The sequence below is a fragment of the Hipposideros armiger genome, unplaced genomic scaffold (assembly GCF_001890085.2).
Source record: "Hipposideros armiger isolate ML-2016 unplaced genomic scaffold, ASM189008v1 scaffold_191, whole genome shotgun sequence".
Lineage (NCBI taxonomy): Eukaryota > Metazoa > Chordata > Mammalia > Chiroptera > Hipposideridae > Hipposideros > Hipposideros armiger.
Genome location: NW_017731541.1, coordinates 195,729 through 210,773, shown reverse-complemented (window position 1 = coordinate 210,773; position 15,045 = coordinate 195,729). Strand labels below are relative to the sequence as shown.

The 15,045-nt window shown below is 56.1% G+C and overlaps 1 protein-coding gene across 8 annotated transcripts in view; it reads right to left on the bottom strand.

Moving 5' to 3' along the window:
- Window positions 1–2,993: 2,993 nt before the first annotated feature.
- Window positions 2,994–15,045, bottom strand: part of CUNH7orf57 (chromosome unknown C7orf57 homolog) — a 36,411-nt gene continuing 24,359 nt past the window's right edge. For 2 of the 8 annotated variants that reach the window (XM_019653009.1, XM_019653007.1), the window contains 7 exons: window positions 12,718–12,903; window positions 10,893–11,013; window positions 8,767–8,920; window positions 6,946–7,043; window positions 6,271–6,506; window positions 5,266–5,280; window positions 2,996–3,938 (listed from right to left, as the gene is read on the bottom strand). In XM_019653009.1, the coding sequence (XP_019508554.1) occupies window positions 3,904–3,938; window positions 5,266–5,280; window positions 6,271–6,506; window positions 6,946–7,043; window positions 8,767–8,920; window positions 10,893–11,013; window positions 12,718–12,862 (804 nt within the window). In that variant the 5' untranslated portion in view covers window positions 12,863–12,903 and the 3' untranslated portion in view covers window positions 2,996–3,903. Of the gene's footprint in view, window positions 3,939–5,265; window positions 5,281–6,270; window positions 6,507–6,945; window positions 7,044–8,766; window positions 8,921–10,892; window positions 11,014–12,717; window positions 12,956–13,013; window positions 14,400–14,904; window positions 15,040–15,045 lie in introns of those variants that run through there. The other 6 variants (XM_019653003.1, XM_019653010.1, XM_019653005.1 and 3 more) reach the window with 6 other exon arrangements.

Here is a 15,045-nt window from a genome sequence, read left to right as displayed (position 1 = left end):
GCACCCCGTGATGACACCCTCCCCTGTCGGAACCCAGATGTATGGGGTGCATGCACTGAGGCTCTTCTCTGCTGCTTTGGCCCACTCCCCGCTTCCGGTCCAGCTGCCCAGGGTGTCCTGCCCCTAGAACACCACTCAGATGCAGGAAGAAACGCCCAAGAATAGTTTTTTTTCAGACAGCGGGCCTCCCATCAGGTCATGAACCCATGTAGTGGTCACAGCCAGCGTTTTGATGGTTACTGAGACAGACAGGAGGATCAAACACCCCCACATGGCCTGTGGGAGAGCAGGCCCCTCAATGTCACACACAAAAGGACTCACACCTCACTCACCGGAACATTCACAAGCGGCCCCGACGCCAGATGGGTGCAGGCGGCTGCCGTGTTCTTGCCGCTCCGTCTTCACCTGCAGGGATGTGGCTGGCCGGATGCTGTTGTCACCTAAGGGGGACTTCCCAGCAGGAAGGTGCAGGGCCTCGGGGAGCTGTCCCGTCTGGGGCACCAAATGCAGAGGACAATCAAGGACCCGCAGTGTCATTCCACCCCCTGTGCAGGCAGTTTTCACACCCCTTCTACCTGGCTGCTTCCGTTCTGTCTCACCATCCCCCAGGGCGAGGAGTGACCTTGCTGGCTGATGTTCCGCCCAAGGTGACTTCCTGTGGTGTCTGACAGCCTTGGCCCTGGGCTTGTAGCTGTTGACGGTCTTCAAGGTACTGGTCCCATCGGAGCTCCATTTATCAGAGGGAGTGATGCGGGGTCTGCAGCAGGGCCTCAGGTCAGAGTGTGTCAAACTGGCATGTCCTCGCCAAGCTACAGTTTCCCTCTAGCTCTCACTCATCACACAGAACTGCCCGGGACCCCAGACACCGCTGTGATGGCTGCTTTTGGAAAACTCAGGTGAGGCTGCCACAGACAGCCCGCGAAGGTGAGCTGGCATAAACTGGGATGGGCTGGTCATTTGCGGGAAAGTGCGGCAGGGACCAGCTCCGAGAAGCCCTGGGAACCGGAGGGTGGAGTGCACGCAGATGGCCCTGTCCCCGTGCCTCTCCATCCATGTGTCCCCTGCACACGCTGAGCTCTGCTCAGGCCCGTTCACTCATTGCTTGCTTTTCCGCTACTGTTGTTAGATTTAAGAGTTCTTTGTATATTCTAGGTGCAAGTTTTTTGTTGGATATATTGTTTGCATATATTTTTTCCAGCCTGTAGCTTGTCTATTTATACTCCTCATCTGAGCTTTCAAAAGGAACTGTTTTTAATTTTGATGAGATACATGTATCAATTTTCCCTTTTATAGATCACACTTTTGTCATTAAGGCTAAAAACTCCTTGCCTCGCCCCAGAGCCTCAGGATTTTCTCCATGTTTTTCTCTAAGAGTTTTACGTTTTACATCTAAGTTAATGATTCACTTTTAGGTGTGATGGTTGGGTGAAGTTGTTTTTGTTTGTTTGTTTGTTTGTTTTTGCCTGTGCCTGTCCGATGGTCCAGCACCATTTCTTGAAAAGGCCATTCTTCCTCCATGGAAGTGCTTTTGTACCTTTGTCAGAGTTAGCTGAGCACATTTGTGAGGGTATTTCTGGGTTTTCTATTCTATTCTAGTGATCTGTGTGTCAAATTGGCACTGTTTTGATTACTGTAATGACACAGTAGACTTTTATATTGGGCGCAGTGACTTCTTTACTTGATTCTTCGGTATTGATTGTTTACTGTGCCTTTCCATGGAAATTTTGATACACTTGTGTAAGTCTGGGGTTTTGGCAAAGAATGCCTTAAACGCCTAGGTCAGCTTGGATTCTGACATAGACTCTCTCCTGGGGCCAAACTTAGGTCAGGCTCCTCTGAGTCTTCCTTCTGACTGGGTCCCACCTGGGTTCCGCCTTCGGAGTCCAGATTTAGCAAAAATCCTGCTGAGTCAGCTTAGTGACTATCCCACCCCCTCAATGTTATGGACTGAATGTTTGTGTCCCCCCAAATTCATTAAGCAAAATCTTACACAATTTTTACATCTTCGTTGTCTATGTTAAAATTGTATATTTTTTCTGTAATCATGATTTCTGTCTTCTTGATATTCAAATATTTATGTCTCACACTTATGTGGTGAATGGCAGGGAAGGGGCCGACAATTCCAAGCTCCTAATCACCACTTAAGTGCAATTAAACATCTTTTCACTGTCTCCTAGTTTTGCCTTTTCTGGAATGTCACCTAGTTGGACTCCTACAGTATGCAGCCTTTTCATTGGCTGCGTTCACTTACTAACATGCATCTCAGGTTCCTCCAGGCCTTCTCATGGTTGGACAGCTCATGGCTTTTTAGTGTTGAGAAATGTTCCATCGTTGGGAAGGACCGTAGTTTATCCATCACCTACTGAAGGGCATCTTGGTGGCTTCCAAGTTTGGGGCAATTATGTCTCTATCTGTTTTTGGTATCCAGACAATGTTGATCTCATGAGGGAGGCGCGCTCAGAGCCGAGCTCTGTGAGCCGCAGCTGTAGAGGAGAGGCCGCCAGGTGCCTTCCCGGAAGTGTCAGAGCCTGGGAGGGTGTGTGTGCACGCAGGCACACACCATGTAAAACTCATATTTAACAGGGGTTCAACTGACAGTTTATATTTAGTATGATCTTGCAATGTTTTTATCTTTTGGAAGCAAATCACTTACTTTGGAATAACTGCATTGAGTTGGCAAGTTTTTGTTTTCATAATATGTTTGTTGTATTTTACAAGCAGAAATTTCACTGCAGGACTGGCTGTTTCAGTAACGGACCCTGGCTGCCCGACACGGACCCAGGAGCTGATCACAGGTCCTTACTCCGAACTTGTCCTCGCCCCGAACCTCAGGTGTCTCTTACTCTAACAACCTAAAGAAGAATTAAAGAGTTGTAAGCTACTGATATCTGTTCCCGAGGATTTCTTCTTAGGATAAGGACGCTTGAGAATGAATTTAGAATTGAGATAGAGGGAGAAAGAGGACGGAAAGAAGAAAAGAGGAAAAAAATAAATGTCTTACTATAATGCTATATTCTTTTTATTCAATACATATAGCCATTCACATTTTTTTCGTATTATTGCATACATTCCCCACACTAGTATCAGTTTGATCAAATAATGTAGCGACATGTACTCAATTAAGTATCTCATTTAAAGAACTAACTTAAAACTTCTAAATTTTAGGTGAGCAAAGTCATGATAAGTTTGCTCTGGGAAAGATGCTAAAATATCTGTCATCTTATTTAGCTTCCTGAAAATCTTCCAGCAGAAAATTATTGCTTTACTATTGAATTAAATATACAATATCTAAAGCCACATTTTAATGCTAATAACTTACATATAAGCAGTAACAAAATTTATAAAAGAGAATTCAGTCTGATTATCAAAAAATTTTGTGAAGACTAAGTTAAAAATTAAAATTACACATATTTTTACTTAAATGATAAAAAGTAAATCTTTAATATGGATTTCAGTCTATGCGAAAATGTTAGCAAAAATTTTAAACTAGCAAATGCGCCAATGTTTTTATAGTACATGTTTAAAACTTCAAGGCATAATAATCTTTTTCTTAATATAAACCAGATCACAATGTTCTGAAATTAAAATTTTTTCGTAACAGAGACATTTTTTTCTGCAAAGATTACAGGACCAAACGACAGAAAAGGCTGTGGGGTTTCTTCTAATTAAGAGTCTAAACAACAGATTCCAATAGGACTGTCACCCACGGAGGTGCCCGCGGGTGACCGGGAGGCAGCGGTTGGTCCCCAGGCCAGCGAGGCGCAGCACCTTAACTAACGTCCCGGACAAACGCGAGGAGCAAAGCTCCGGCGAAGCCGCAGCGACGTCAGTCTGCTCTAAACCGAATTCTTTCCTACCCCGCCGGGTCCCGCCGGCAGAAAGCGCCGGGCGCGCGGTGTCGGGTCACTGGAGCTCCGCGGGCGGCGACGCTGCAGCGCCTGCAAAGCAAAGCACAGCGGTGAGTGGAGGCCAGAGGGACGGAGGAGACACCGTCACACACGTAACGTTGCTTCCAGTGGAAACGCCCGCGTGTTTCTGCACGTGTTTGTAAGGCTTTTTCCTGGAGCCCGCGTGACCTGTCGCGCAGGCTGTCCCCGCGGGAACCAGTCACACAGCGGGACACGGCCCCGCCTCGCGCGCGGGCAGGAGCTGAGCGCCCGTCGTGGACGCGTGGGGTCGCGTGACACCCGCACGTGTGGGAAAGCCTCTGTTGACCCAAAGACGCGGAGCCGAGCTGACAGGGCGAGGCCACCCGGGCGAGGCCGGCGGCGGGAGGGCGGGAGGCGCCCGCTGGCCGCCCAGCCCCGGAGGACCTGGCTCGGCCCGCGCACCCGCGCGTGGACGTCGGCCGTCAGAGCTCAGCCCTGTGCCGGCCTCTTAGACGCCAGCTTCGGGGCGGCCAGAAACTTCTAGAAAGGCTGCAAGAACTGCAGTGAGAAAATCAGCAGCAGCATCCTGGGTCCTTAGAGCGAAGGCAGCACAGCACGGAGGCTGATGCGCCCGAAAGGTGAAAGGTGCAGCGCCAGCCCCGCCGCGCAGCCCCGCGGGGAGGACGTGCGCTCGCTCTGCGGAGGCTGCGGCTGCGGAGCCGATTGGCTGCCCAGACGGAGACCCCGGCGGGGGCGGGACCCGAGAACCAAGGCAGCCCCCCCCAGGGGGGACTGGCCCACGCGCAGCGCTGCCGGCTTGCTTCCTCTGTCATTGATTTTAAACGGTTCCAGCGTTCCTCGGAGACCACGCGAGGCTGCTGCTGTTTCCACACGGGTCACACAACACGTGCAAGGGTTTGTTTCCCGCTAGAAAGGGCATAACCCCGTCCTCGCGTGACTAGCTCGGGGCTGGGCCATCTAGTTTGCTGAGGGTAAATTCTACCTGCGTGAGACCAGGCAGAAAAACGGTGCTAAACATCCTGACCTGGCCCGCGGGCGGCCCCAGACCCCGTGGTCTGTGGCCTGCAGCCTGCAGTCGCCTGCCTGTGGCTTATGTAAACTCAGCTCGCCCACGTGGTGTGTAATGCATACGTCTCTGAACTAAACTACGTTTTATTTTGTGTACAATGCACAAAAGGACAAAATAATCTCGGGATAATGTGAGTGGTCCTCCTTTAGCTGTCCCCGAATCATGCAGTCAGAGCACATGCTGTGTGTAGACGACGTCTCAGTGCAAACAGCCTCAGCGTCAGGCCAGGAACTCTGTCCATCGCCTTGTGTGGGCGTGAGATATTTCTTAATTTCGGTGCAAGTCGGTCTCTCTATAAATACTCACTTGTTGGAGAAGACTCTGTAATAAAGAATAAGTACATAGTTGTTCAATTTAATGAAACAGACCAAGTATGAAAAGAATTAGTAGTTTGACTAATTACTTAAAGAATTAGTAAGATGCTGTATTACTTAGAACGATGTCATAGAACACAACTCCCATTGTGAAGTTCAAAAGTGCACTTTTTACATCGAGTGTGAACTTGTCACCATCCACCATGACCGTGGAGACAGAGGGTGTGTCATCACCAGGACTGGCCGGGCCAGCGTGGGGCCTGTTGGAACCAGAGGCCACGATGACACCCCCACTGGTGGAGGCGCTGCCGCCAGCGTGAGGAGCTGGACGTGGAAAGGCCAGAGAGGTCGTGCTTACGGAACGTCACGTGAAACACTTCGGATGCGTGAAGAGACGGAACACGCCGCCCTCCTCCTAACCCAAGAAACAGGGCCTCCGCTGGATAAATGGTCAGCGGTTCCAGAGCTACAGAAACTGAGCAGCTGCCTAGGCCCTTTAAGGGGGATGTGGCAAGAGGAAGACAGCGTGTGCCTGTGACTGGACTGTTAAAAGTAAAAGCTGGCAGCATCCTGAACGCCTAACTACAGGGACACTTCCAAGCTAGTCTGTTTAACTACGAAGTTTAAGTAACACCAATGATGGAGCAACTTCAGGTTGGAACCGAGTCCTTTCCAGGGAGCCCGGGGCTCTTCCCGAGCTGCCTTGAGGGACCAACTGCTTCCACAAACTCAAGCACAGCGGCCAGAGTCTCTGGGAGCCGGGAGACTAAAGCTGATATTTGGTAGATTATTAGTTTGGTAAACCAAACGAAGTATCAACACTTTTGGCAATTAAAAGAAAATGTAAAGCGACAGAAATCATGACTTTCGCCATTCCTCTTAATAGAGGAAAAAGTCAAAACATCCACTATCCTCTTGTGTATGTCACCTCAGGGCTCACACAGGTTTTTGACATGGTTTTTAGGCGGCTCATTACAAGATACATAATGACCCGAACCTCGGGGCGCGCGGATGGCTGGGTGCACGTCACCTTGGGCCTCCGCAGAGCCTTGGGGGACCTCGCAGCCTGGGGGCCGCTCTACATCCTGGTGCCCTTCGGGGTCTTGGGGGGCCTGAGACGACGTGGACGTGGCGCTCCTGTCTGTGTCTGCTCGCTGCTGTATCCACTCGTCCTTATATCCGTTGCTGATAAGTTTGGAGAAGTTTGTGGGTGAGCTGGTTTTTTGACCAGGCCTCAAAAAGAGAAAAATTAACATCAAACTTAAGTATAAAGGTTAATCAAAATCCAGAAGAGTTCTCTGCGAACATACAGATAGTAAATTAGATGCTGATTGTCCCTTAAAACATAATGGAGATCTCTCTCCCTCTTTCCCTGGAAAAGCCGGGCACCTAAACCGGAAGATCACCCAACACAGATGCGGGCGAGGGACAGCCGGGCACACAGGGCACAGCTGGCATCGGGGGCGGGGGGAGGAAAGGGACAGCAGGCCCGGGGCCAGGCTCTGCAGGCCGGCTGTGGGAGCTGTGATGTAGAGTCACACCTGCTGGGGAGCCAGGACCATTGGGCCCACATGAGCAGAGCCCGTTTGTCCCCTCATTGTCACTGTCGTCACTGGGACCACAGACCGAACCCCAAGCGAATCCTGCCTGTGTGGGCTACGCATGTACTTACATGGGAGGAAAGGAGAGTCTGCTTCCTGCAGGGTCTCTGGGGCCCAGTGGGGCCCCCACTTTGCTGGGGTACTTTGAGTTAATGGCTGGTAGCCTCACCTGTGGGGAGAAACACACCAAGTCCCGATTGAGTGGAGCTCAGCAGCTCCGAGGCCAGAGGGGAGGGCAGCCCCCAGCCGGCTGCACAGACGTGCGGGGTCGGGCGTGTCGCGTGGCCGCTTTCACTGGTGACCAGCCACAGCGACAGCCCACTCAGCTCACTGTGACCCAGAAACTCACAGTGGTGGCGGTTTCCCCGCAAAGATGCATCTGCTCAGGAAAAAGAGCATGAACAGCTCACGGCTGAAATATTAGGGAGCCCCTGCAGGGGCCCTGAGAGGACGGGGTCCCTCAGCAGGCTGGGCAGCGTCCAGCTGGGCTTGGCAGGCCTTCCCTGGAGGCATCTGTGAAGAACCTCGACTTCTTCACCCTAAACTGCCAGCTGGAAGCCAGGCGGGGGCCCAGGCTGGGACACCTGCCCTGACCTCATCCTTGAAGCTGGGCTCAGCCGCCAGCCACTGGAGCAGAGCACGGCGTGCAGCGAGTGTCCAGCCGCCTGTCCACCTCCGCCCTGGCATGACCTGAGTGTGTGTGTCCGAGGGACTGATGCGGGCGTCCTGGCTGAGAAACCCAGGAGGGCACAGGGAGGGCACAGGGTGGTGTGGGAGAGGGGCCTGCATGGGGACAGTGCAGCTGGAGGGAGGGTGCAGACAGGTGGCTCAGAGGAGAGCCGAGTGGGGAGGGGGCCTTGGGCCAAAGGCCAGGGACGCCCCACCCAGATGGCAGCAAGGGGACGAGGAGGGTGGGGCTGCTGTTCAGAATAGAATCAGGGACCTGGCGAATGACAGGCCCGAGCGGTGATGCAGAAGGTGACTCCTGAAATGAAAGCTGGGCATGTGCTGGAGAGGACGCCCAGAGGGGGCAGCTCAAATGGAGTTAGGGGGGACAGGTGGGCGCGGGTGGCATGAGAGGGGGTGACGGGGGCTAAACCTGGGATGGCACGATGACACTTTTACACAAAGACACAGGAGGGAAGCTTCCGACCTGGGGTCAGGCAAAGATTTTGTGGATATGATGTCAAAAGCAAAGTCATAGAAGAAAAAACTGATGAATCAGACTTTGTCCAAATTAAGAACTTCTGTTCTTCCAAAGACGCTGTTAAGAGAACAAGAAGACTAGGCACAGACTGGAGAAAATTCGCACCAGACTCCTCGCTGGGAAAGGACCCATCCGGGATATAAAGGACTCTGACGTCTCAATAATAAGAAAACAAACTATTAAAAATGGGCAAAAGATTAGGACAGATGCTTCACCGACGAAGATATAGGAGTGGCAACGAAGCAGGTGAAAAGATGTGACCAGCCACTGGGGAAACGGAAACTTAAAGCCAGGTGGGGAGGCACCTGCTGGACTGGCTCCAGCTAAGTCAGGACCGCACGCTCGAGGGTGGGGCCCCGGCCCGCCCGCAAGGTGGGGCGTCGCTGTAGACAGCTGGCGCCTGAACACAAGCTGACGACACGGCTGGGAGGGCTCGCCGTGGCCGTGGCCGTGGGAAAGGCCCGGCACAGGCGCAGCGTGTGGCTCCCCTGCGTTGGCCGCCGGCAGAGGAAACCCTGGGAAGGCTGAAATCGGACCGCGCGTGCCAGCGGCTGGGTGGCCTTGCCCTTCCAGTGGGGCTGACCCGGTGCTGATGCCATGGCAACAAGAGACACAGCCCGGCCAAGGCCAGCAGCACCTTATGCACTCGGGGAGCCACAAGCAAAGGGGTGCGATGGCCCGTCACCTTTTTCTCCTCTCCGATCTCCTCGGCCTCCCTCTGCCACACTGTCTTCATGTCGAAGTCAAACGGCCCCCTCCTGGGCTCATGGTTCCTGTCGGCCGGATCTGGGGTGAAATCCTCATAAACCATGTAATCCGGCACGTGGGCGGGAGGAGCCCTGTGGAGACAGGGGGAGACCTCGCCCTGTGGCGGCTGCCTGACCCCCCCTTCCCGTCCCCCTCGCCCCGCCTTCAGGTAGCAACGACCCCCTCCTCCCCACACTCCTGCAGCCTTCCCCTCCCAGCTCTGTGAAGAGCCCACCAGCCCACGTCCCCAGGGCCTGCGTCCCACAGCCCAGGAGCCCAGCCAGACACCACAACGTCAGTAAAATGGGGTAGACTGAACTGTAAATCACTGAAACAGATACGTGATGAAATGATACCATCCACTACTTTTCCTCTCAAAGCAGCGAGACTGCCCTCAGCACTTAGCATCTGCATGACCATCTCACAGTGACCGGAACCAGCTGTTTCTGTCCCTTGGTCATTCCCGATGCTGGCATTCCAACCTGCAGCCCGGCTTCCCGTTTCCGGGGCACCTCCCCCCAGACACCAGAAAGCTCCTGGCCAGGAGCTGGGCACCTGGGCCCCGGGCTCCCTCCCGTCTCGCCAGCGCCCTGTGCACCCCAGGCGGCCCGGCCTTACGGAGCAGGCTGGGCGTTATCCTAGAAGCAGTGGGGTGGAGGGAGGGCTGTAAGCCGAGTTCCAGTTTCCACGGTTGGTTGAGGGAGGTGGACTTGGGGCCGGGAGGGGGCGCTGGGCCTGGGCCTCTCAGAGCAGGGCCGGGAAAGCAGATGGCGCCGCAGAGCACAGGCAAGGGCGAGGGGAACGCAAGGGGCGCCCACCCTTTAGGTCGCTGGGACACAGCCCGGGAGGAGGCAGCTGAGGGCCCCTGAGGCCGCATGTGGAGAGGCCAGGGGGCATACAGCCTGGGAGGTGACAAAATGCCCAGAAAGAAAAGTCACAGGGTGGCCGAGCCCCGGGGCAGAGCAGGGCTGAGACGGGCTGGGCAGGTGGCCCTGGGCTCCACCCACTTCGTTTCAGGGACAGTAAAGCTGGGGCACGGCTCCCAGCACCCCCAATTTCTACGATTCTCTATGGGCAGGGAAAAGCCCACAGGGACTGACAAGGGCTGAAACTAACGAAGGACGCGGTGGCTCAAGAAACGGGGTGGGGGCCAAGTCAGGCGGCTCATGGGTCCCAAACTCTCATGGCACGAAAGGGCCCCCGCACCGCCTTCCCCCAATGTCCTGAGCTCTGGGAGGCTTGGGAGATGGGTAAGGTCACGCAGGGACAGGAGGGGACGGCAGTCGCCCAGCCTCCCAACCTGGGGACAGAGCAGAAGCGGGAGGGACAGTCCACGTGGCCAGTGGAAGGAGTGGAGGGCTCCGCGGGGCACCCGTGGGTCTCAGTCCAGGAAAGGCGGGACAGGCTCTGGACCCAGAGGAACTTCTAGTCACCGGGAGCCCCATCCTGTGAGCCCAGGCGGCCCGTTTCCCGTGTCACCGTCTGTCTGCCGTGCCCAGTCCCTCCCCTCCCCAGGGATGAGCTGTGAGCAGCGTGCGTTTCAAAGACGCCACAGGCAAAGTCGCTGGTCACGCTGAGGACCCACAGCCGTCTGCCCACCTGATTTCCAAGCCAGACCCGGAAAGCCAGCTCAAGGGCTTTTCACTGACTTCTCAGCCCAAGAGAGGTGGCTTGGCAGCAACAGTTTGTGTAGGAATTTCTTAGATGTTTCGAATATTACAGGGACACTGGCTCCCCAGAGCTGTGGTCAGCACAGTGATGTAGGATTTCCTGCATTTCTGGCTTTCGATAGCCCTCTCCTCCAAAGAGAAGGAAGCTTTGGGACAAGCTGTTGTCATACAGGGCCGGTGGCACAGGCCACAGACACGGGCACCAGTGTGCCCCCGGCAGCCCCAAGAGGCACAACTCGAGGGGCGAACACGGGAGATTTCCAGAGCTCTGGGGCTCCAGCCACTTGCTCTGCACCCCCCAGAGAGCCGGCCCTTAAGGCCCCACTATACTAGATATCTGTGTTTTTAAAAGTCAACGAGCTGGTTTTTCGCTATGAAGACGGATGATACTCACTGCCTCTGGCTGGCCGTGGGTGGCTTGCTGTGGTGGATGTACCAGTCCGGCAAGGAGTAGGTGACCGGCGAGTCTTTCCCGGTCCCCATCCCGGTCCCGGGGGCGTGGTGCATCAGCAGATCTTGAAGCCAAAAATTAGCACTGTGAGCGGTGCCTGCCCACTGGGCACTGGGCGTGCCTGGCAGGCAGCTTGCAGTTTACAAGGGCACGGTGACTTCAGGGGTTGGCTTTGGGCTCTGGGGCCACAGGCCCTCACCACCTGTGCATGTGCAAAGGGAGGTCCTGCCTGGCGCTCAGGAGGGACAGCCTCATGCAGCCCCCATCCTGCCCCTGGTCCTGAGCTGTCATTTGAGCAGGCCAGCATCCACCCGTGACTGAGCCGGGAGGGGGGGGTCATCCCTCCAAGCTGACATCTGTGGGAACAGAACTCAGGTCTCCAGGGGCTGCTGGCTAGCTGGCCCTCTCAGCTGCCCCCACGCCATCCTTGTAGCCTCGGACAGTCCCACCGTTCTCTGCTGTGGTGGGGCTGTCCCTGACCCCCCGAGCATTTTAGGGAGAAGCTGTCCCCTCTTTGGTGTCTCAGGATTTCACCTCCTGTCCCCTGTCCCCCCACCCCAAGGGCTTTTTCATCACTGGGGGTAGGGAGGGGTGTCAATGGCTGGATAAGCCCAGCAAAGTGACGATGATAAAAGAGTCACAATGGCAGCAGCCAATATTTACAGATTTGTTACTAGGATAAGAAATTTTTAACCTTTTTTAAACTTTTGATTTTTAAACATTTCTGACTTAGAGAAAAGTTGCGAGAATAGCATATGAATTCCCCCATACCCTTCAGCCAGACTCCCCCAATGCTAATATTTCATCACACTTGCGTTATCCCCACCCCGATCTCTCCATCTCCCGTTAGTACGGGGGTCACTGCCACTGCTGTTTGGGGACACCGGGACTGAGTTGCAGACAGGATGCCCCTTACACAATATCCCCCAGTGGGCGTTTCCCAAAGCCAGTTATTACGTAATCACAGCACAATGGTGAAAACCAGGAGAGCCCTGTGCCACCCTTCACCTCCCCTGCAGGCTTAGGCAGACTTAGCCAGCTGTGCACCAGGGTTCCTTTGACCCAGCGGCAAGGAGTGGGGAGGCCCTGTCCTGTGGGCTAGACGGGGGTGAATCAAAGGGCTCGTTCCGGGCTTTTTAACACTGCAGCCCAGATGTTGTCATTTCGTTTCCTTTTCCTTGAGACCATCTCCTTCGGGGTAATGGCGGCCAGAAAAAACGGTTAGTGTCTGTCTGCCACTTGTGCCAAAGGCCAGCTGTGGGACATGTTAGCCGGGACTCCTCACCCCATCAGCGGTTTCTGTCAGCACCAGCAGGGGGCACTGTCTCAGTGACATCACGGATGGAGTCGGGTTCATTAGCATCCCTGCTGAAACTCATCTAGGTCCCCATCATTCAAAACATCTTCCTGCACTGACGGGGCAACGGCAGTCAAGCACAGGGAGACGTGTCCCGAGCTGCCGAGGAGGCGGCTGGGCAGCCTGTCACGGGGCAGTTTCCTGAGACTGCAGCTAGGAAATGAGACAGGCTGAACCACGGCCACCGGGTCACTTGGAGGAATGGTCCCCCGAAGCCCTACCGGGAATTCAGCCCACTGAGTCTGACTTGTCACACACGGTAGCAGGTCCCTGAAGTCCACATGCGTCCCCAACTGCACCAATGAACCCCAGGCTCCAACGGCTGGGACAAAACCCATGATATTTTCAGGGGAAGAAATGGTGACCAGTGACCCTGCGGCTCCCCCACAAAGCGGAGCTGCCCGTGCTTACCGGGGCGGCCGCCTTGCTTGGCCAGCTTCACGTACTCCGAGTCGGTCTCCTTGATCCAGTACCGCTGCATCGCCAGCGTGGGCCTGCTGGGTGAGCCCTGAAGCTCGCTGAGACCTGGGATCTGGGACGCCGGAGGGACATCCATGGCTTTCTCCGACCGCCTCACGGGAAGGTGGTAGTACCAGTCTGGGGTGGAGGTGGAGTTGTTATGGTGAACTCAGGCGGTTTAGTGCACTGCCTGGAAGACACACCCGCCCTGGGGCCTCAGGGCGGGAGAGACTGACAGAGGACCTCACCCAGAGAAAGCAGCACAGAACCCACAGGCTGCGAAGGCGGCATCTAGGTGAGCTGAGCACTCCAATCAGGGCTTCGCAAAGCACATCACCCTCCCGCATGTGTGTGGGGCTCATCCAATCATTCCAGGGATGTAGGAGAGGGCTGAGGTCCCCCAGGGAAAAAAATCCGCCTCCAGGCACCTTCAGGCCGAGCCCTGCAGCACCAGCTCTGCCCTGGGTCCCAGCTGCTGCCCACCTGGCAGACCCATGGGGGCCAGTTCCTTAAAGTCTCTCTCTCTCTCTCTCATATATACACACACAGACACACATCCTGCTGGTTCTGTCGCCCTGGAGAACCCCGCCTAATACAGGAGGCGCACACAGGAAAATGGTCCTGGATGGATGGATTTACGTCAGCAGACAAGGGCACCACGAACAAGCAGGAACCTTCCTCTAATTCTAAGCTAAAAGCTGACACCCCGTTTCTACTAAGGACTGAAGCTGGGGTCACTGCACACAAGTAAATATTTAACACGGCAAACCTTTTCAGTATCTAAAGGACAGGAATTAGCTCGATCAACACTATAGTTTTGAAAAGGAGGGAAAAAACCCTGGGAAAGAGGTGAGGACTTGTGAGGAGCTCGCAGAGAGTCCCTGTGAGCGTCAAGAGTTTAGCATCTGACTGTCCGCGGCTCGAGCCATTTCCTTAGAGGGAAGGAACTCGATCCTTGCTGTGCTTTTCGTCTCTGTGTTTTGATTACTAATTAATCCACAGGGAACACCGTGCCTTCTTCCTTCTCATTACTGGGAGCTCTGGGTCCACCATTTATAACCGTGTGCAAAGGGGCTCAGAGTCCCAGGGCCCAAGTCACTGAGAACCAGCTGTCACCAGCACACACAGGGTCCTGAGCCTCTGTCACTCACAGATTGTTGGGACCTGTGCGGCCCTACATCTACGAGCACCCTTATTCTATCAACAACAGGACAGCTGAGAGGGACGGCACGGTGACCCAGCACCCGCAGCCCTCGGTCCCCAAGCACACGCCCGTGTCACGCGCCCACAGACCACGGGGGCTCCGGAAGCAGCCGCTGCCCCTGCCTGTGGCTCCCAGGGCCTTGAGGGGCTAAAGCCTGGGTGGGGAGCCCCCTGTGAAGGGTGCCACCTCCGGCACCTTCTCAAACTGCCTGTGCCTCAGTTTCCTCATCTGTAAACAGGCGTTATTGATACCTCATGGTGCTGTTTGGAGAGTAAAGGTTACTGTATAAAAGTGCTTACGACAGGGCTTGTTCTTATGGGGGGGGGGCTCCCTAAGGCACGGACGGCCACACAGAGGCCGCCAGCACGGGCGGAGCGGGGAGCTGCCGGGCTCTCCCCCCGCCCCCAGCTCCCACCCGGGCAACGGCGCCACCACCAGCGGTCACGGTCAGAGCCCCGGGCTGGACGGCCGCTCCCCGCGGGACAGACCTGGGGGCCGCAGCGCCGCCGGGCCCGCCCGCCTCTCCGCGGCTCCTCTGCCCACCTCGCGGCCCCCGAGCCGTGGAAGCGGCGCGAACCGGGCGCGGCCGGGCTGCGTCCCCCGCCGGCTTCCACGCGGCCGAGTGAGAGGCCTCGAGGGGGCCGCCAGGCCCGGGCTCTGCGGCCAGGCGCAGAAAGCGGGGGCTCCCTTAGCTTGGTGGGGGTCTGGCTGAGGAGCGGCAGAGCCCCCCGTGGAGGACACGGGACGCAGCTGAAGCAGGAAGCGCTCACGTGGGCGTCCAGGCAGAGGAAACCGGGGACACGCTCCTTACTGCCCAGGCGGCGTAGAGAGGGGCCCCCCGCCCCCGCACTTCCCTTCAAGCCCCGCTTTGACGCTGCGGCGCGGGGGCAGCGCCGTCTTTGGGGCGCGGCCGCGGAGCCCGGCCGGTCACTCACCGCAGGGCGCGTGGCGGCTCCGGCTCGAGGGCCTCATGCCGGGAGCCGCGCTCACGCCGGGCCGGGCGAGCCGGGGCGGCTCGGCGCCTCCGCCCGACACGGACGCGGGCGGCACACGCGCGTCGGCACCCCGCGGGGCCG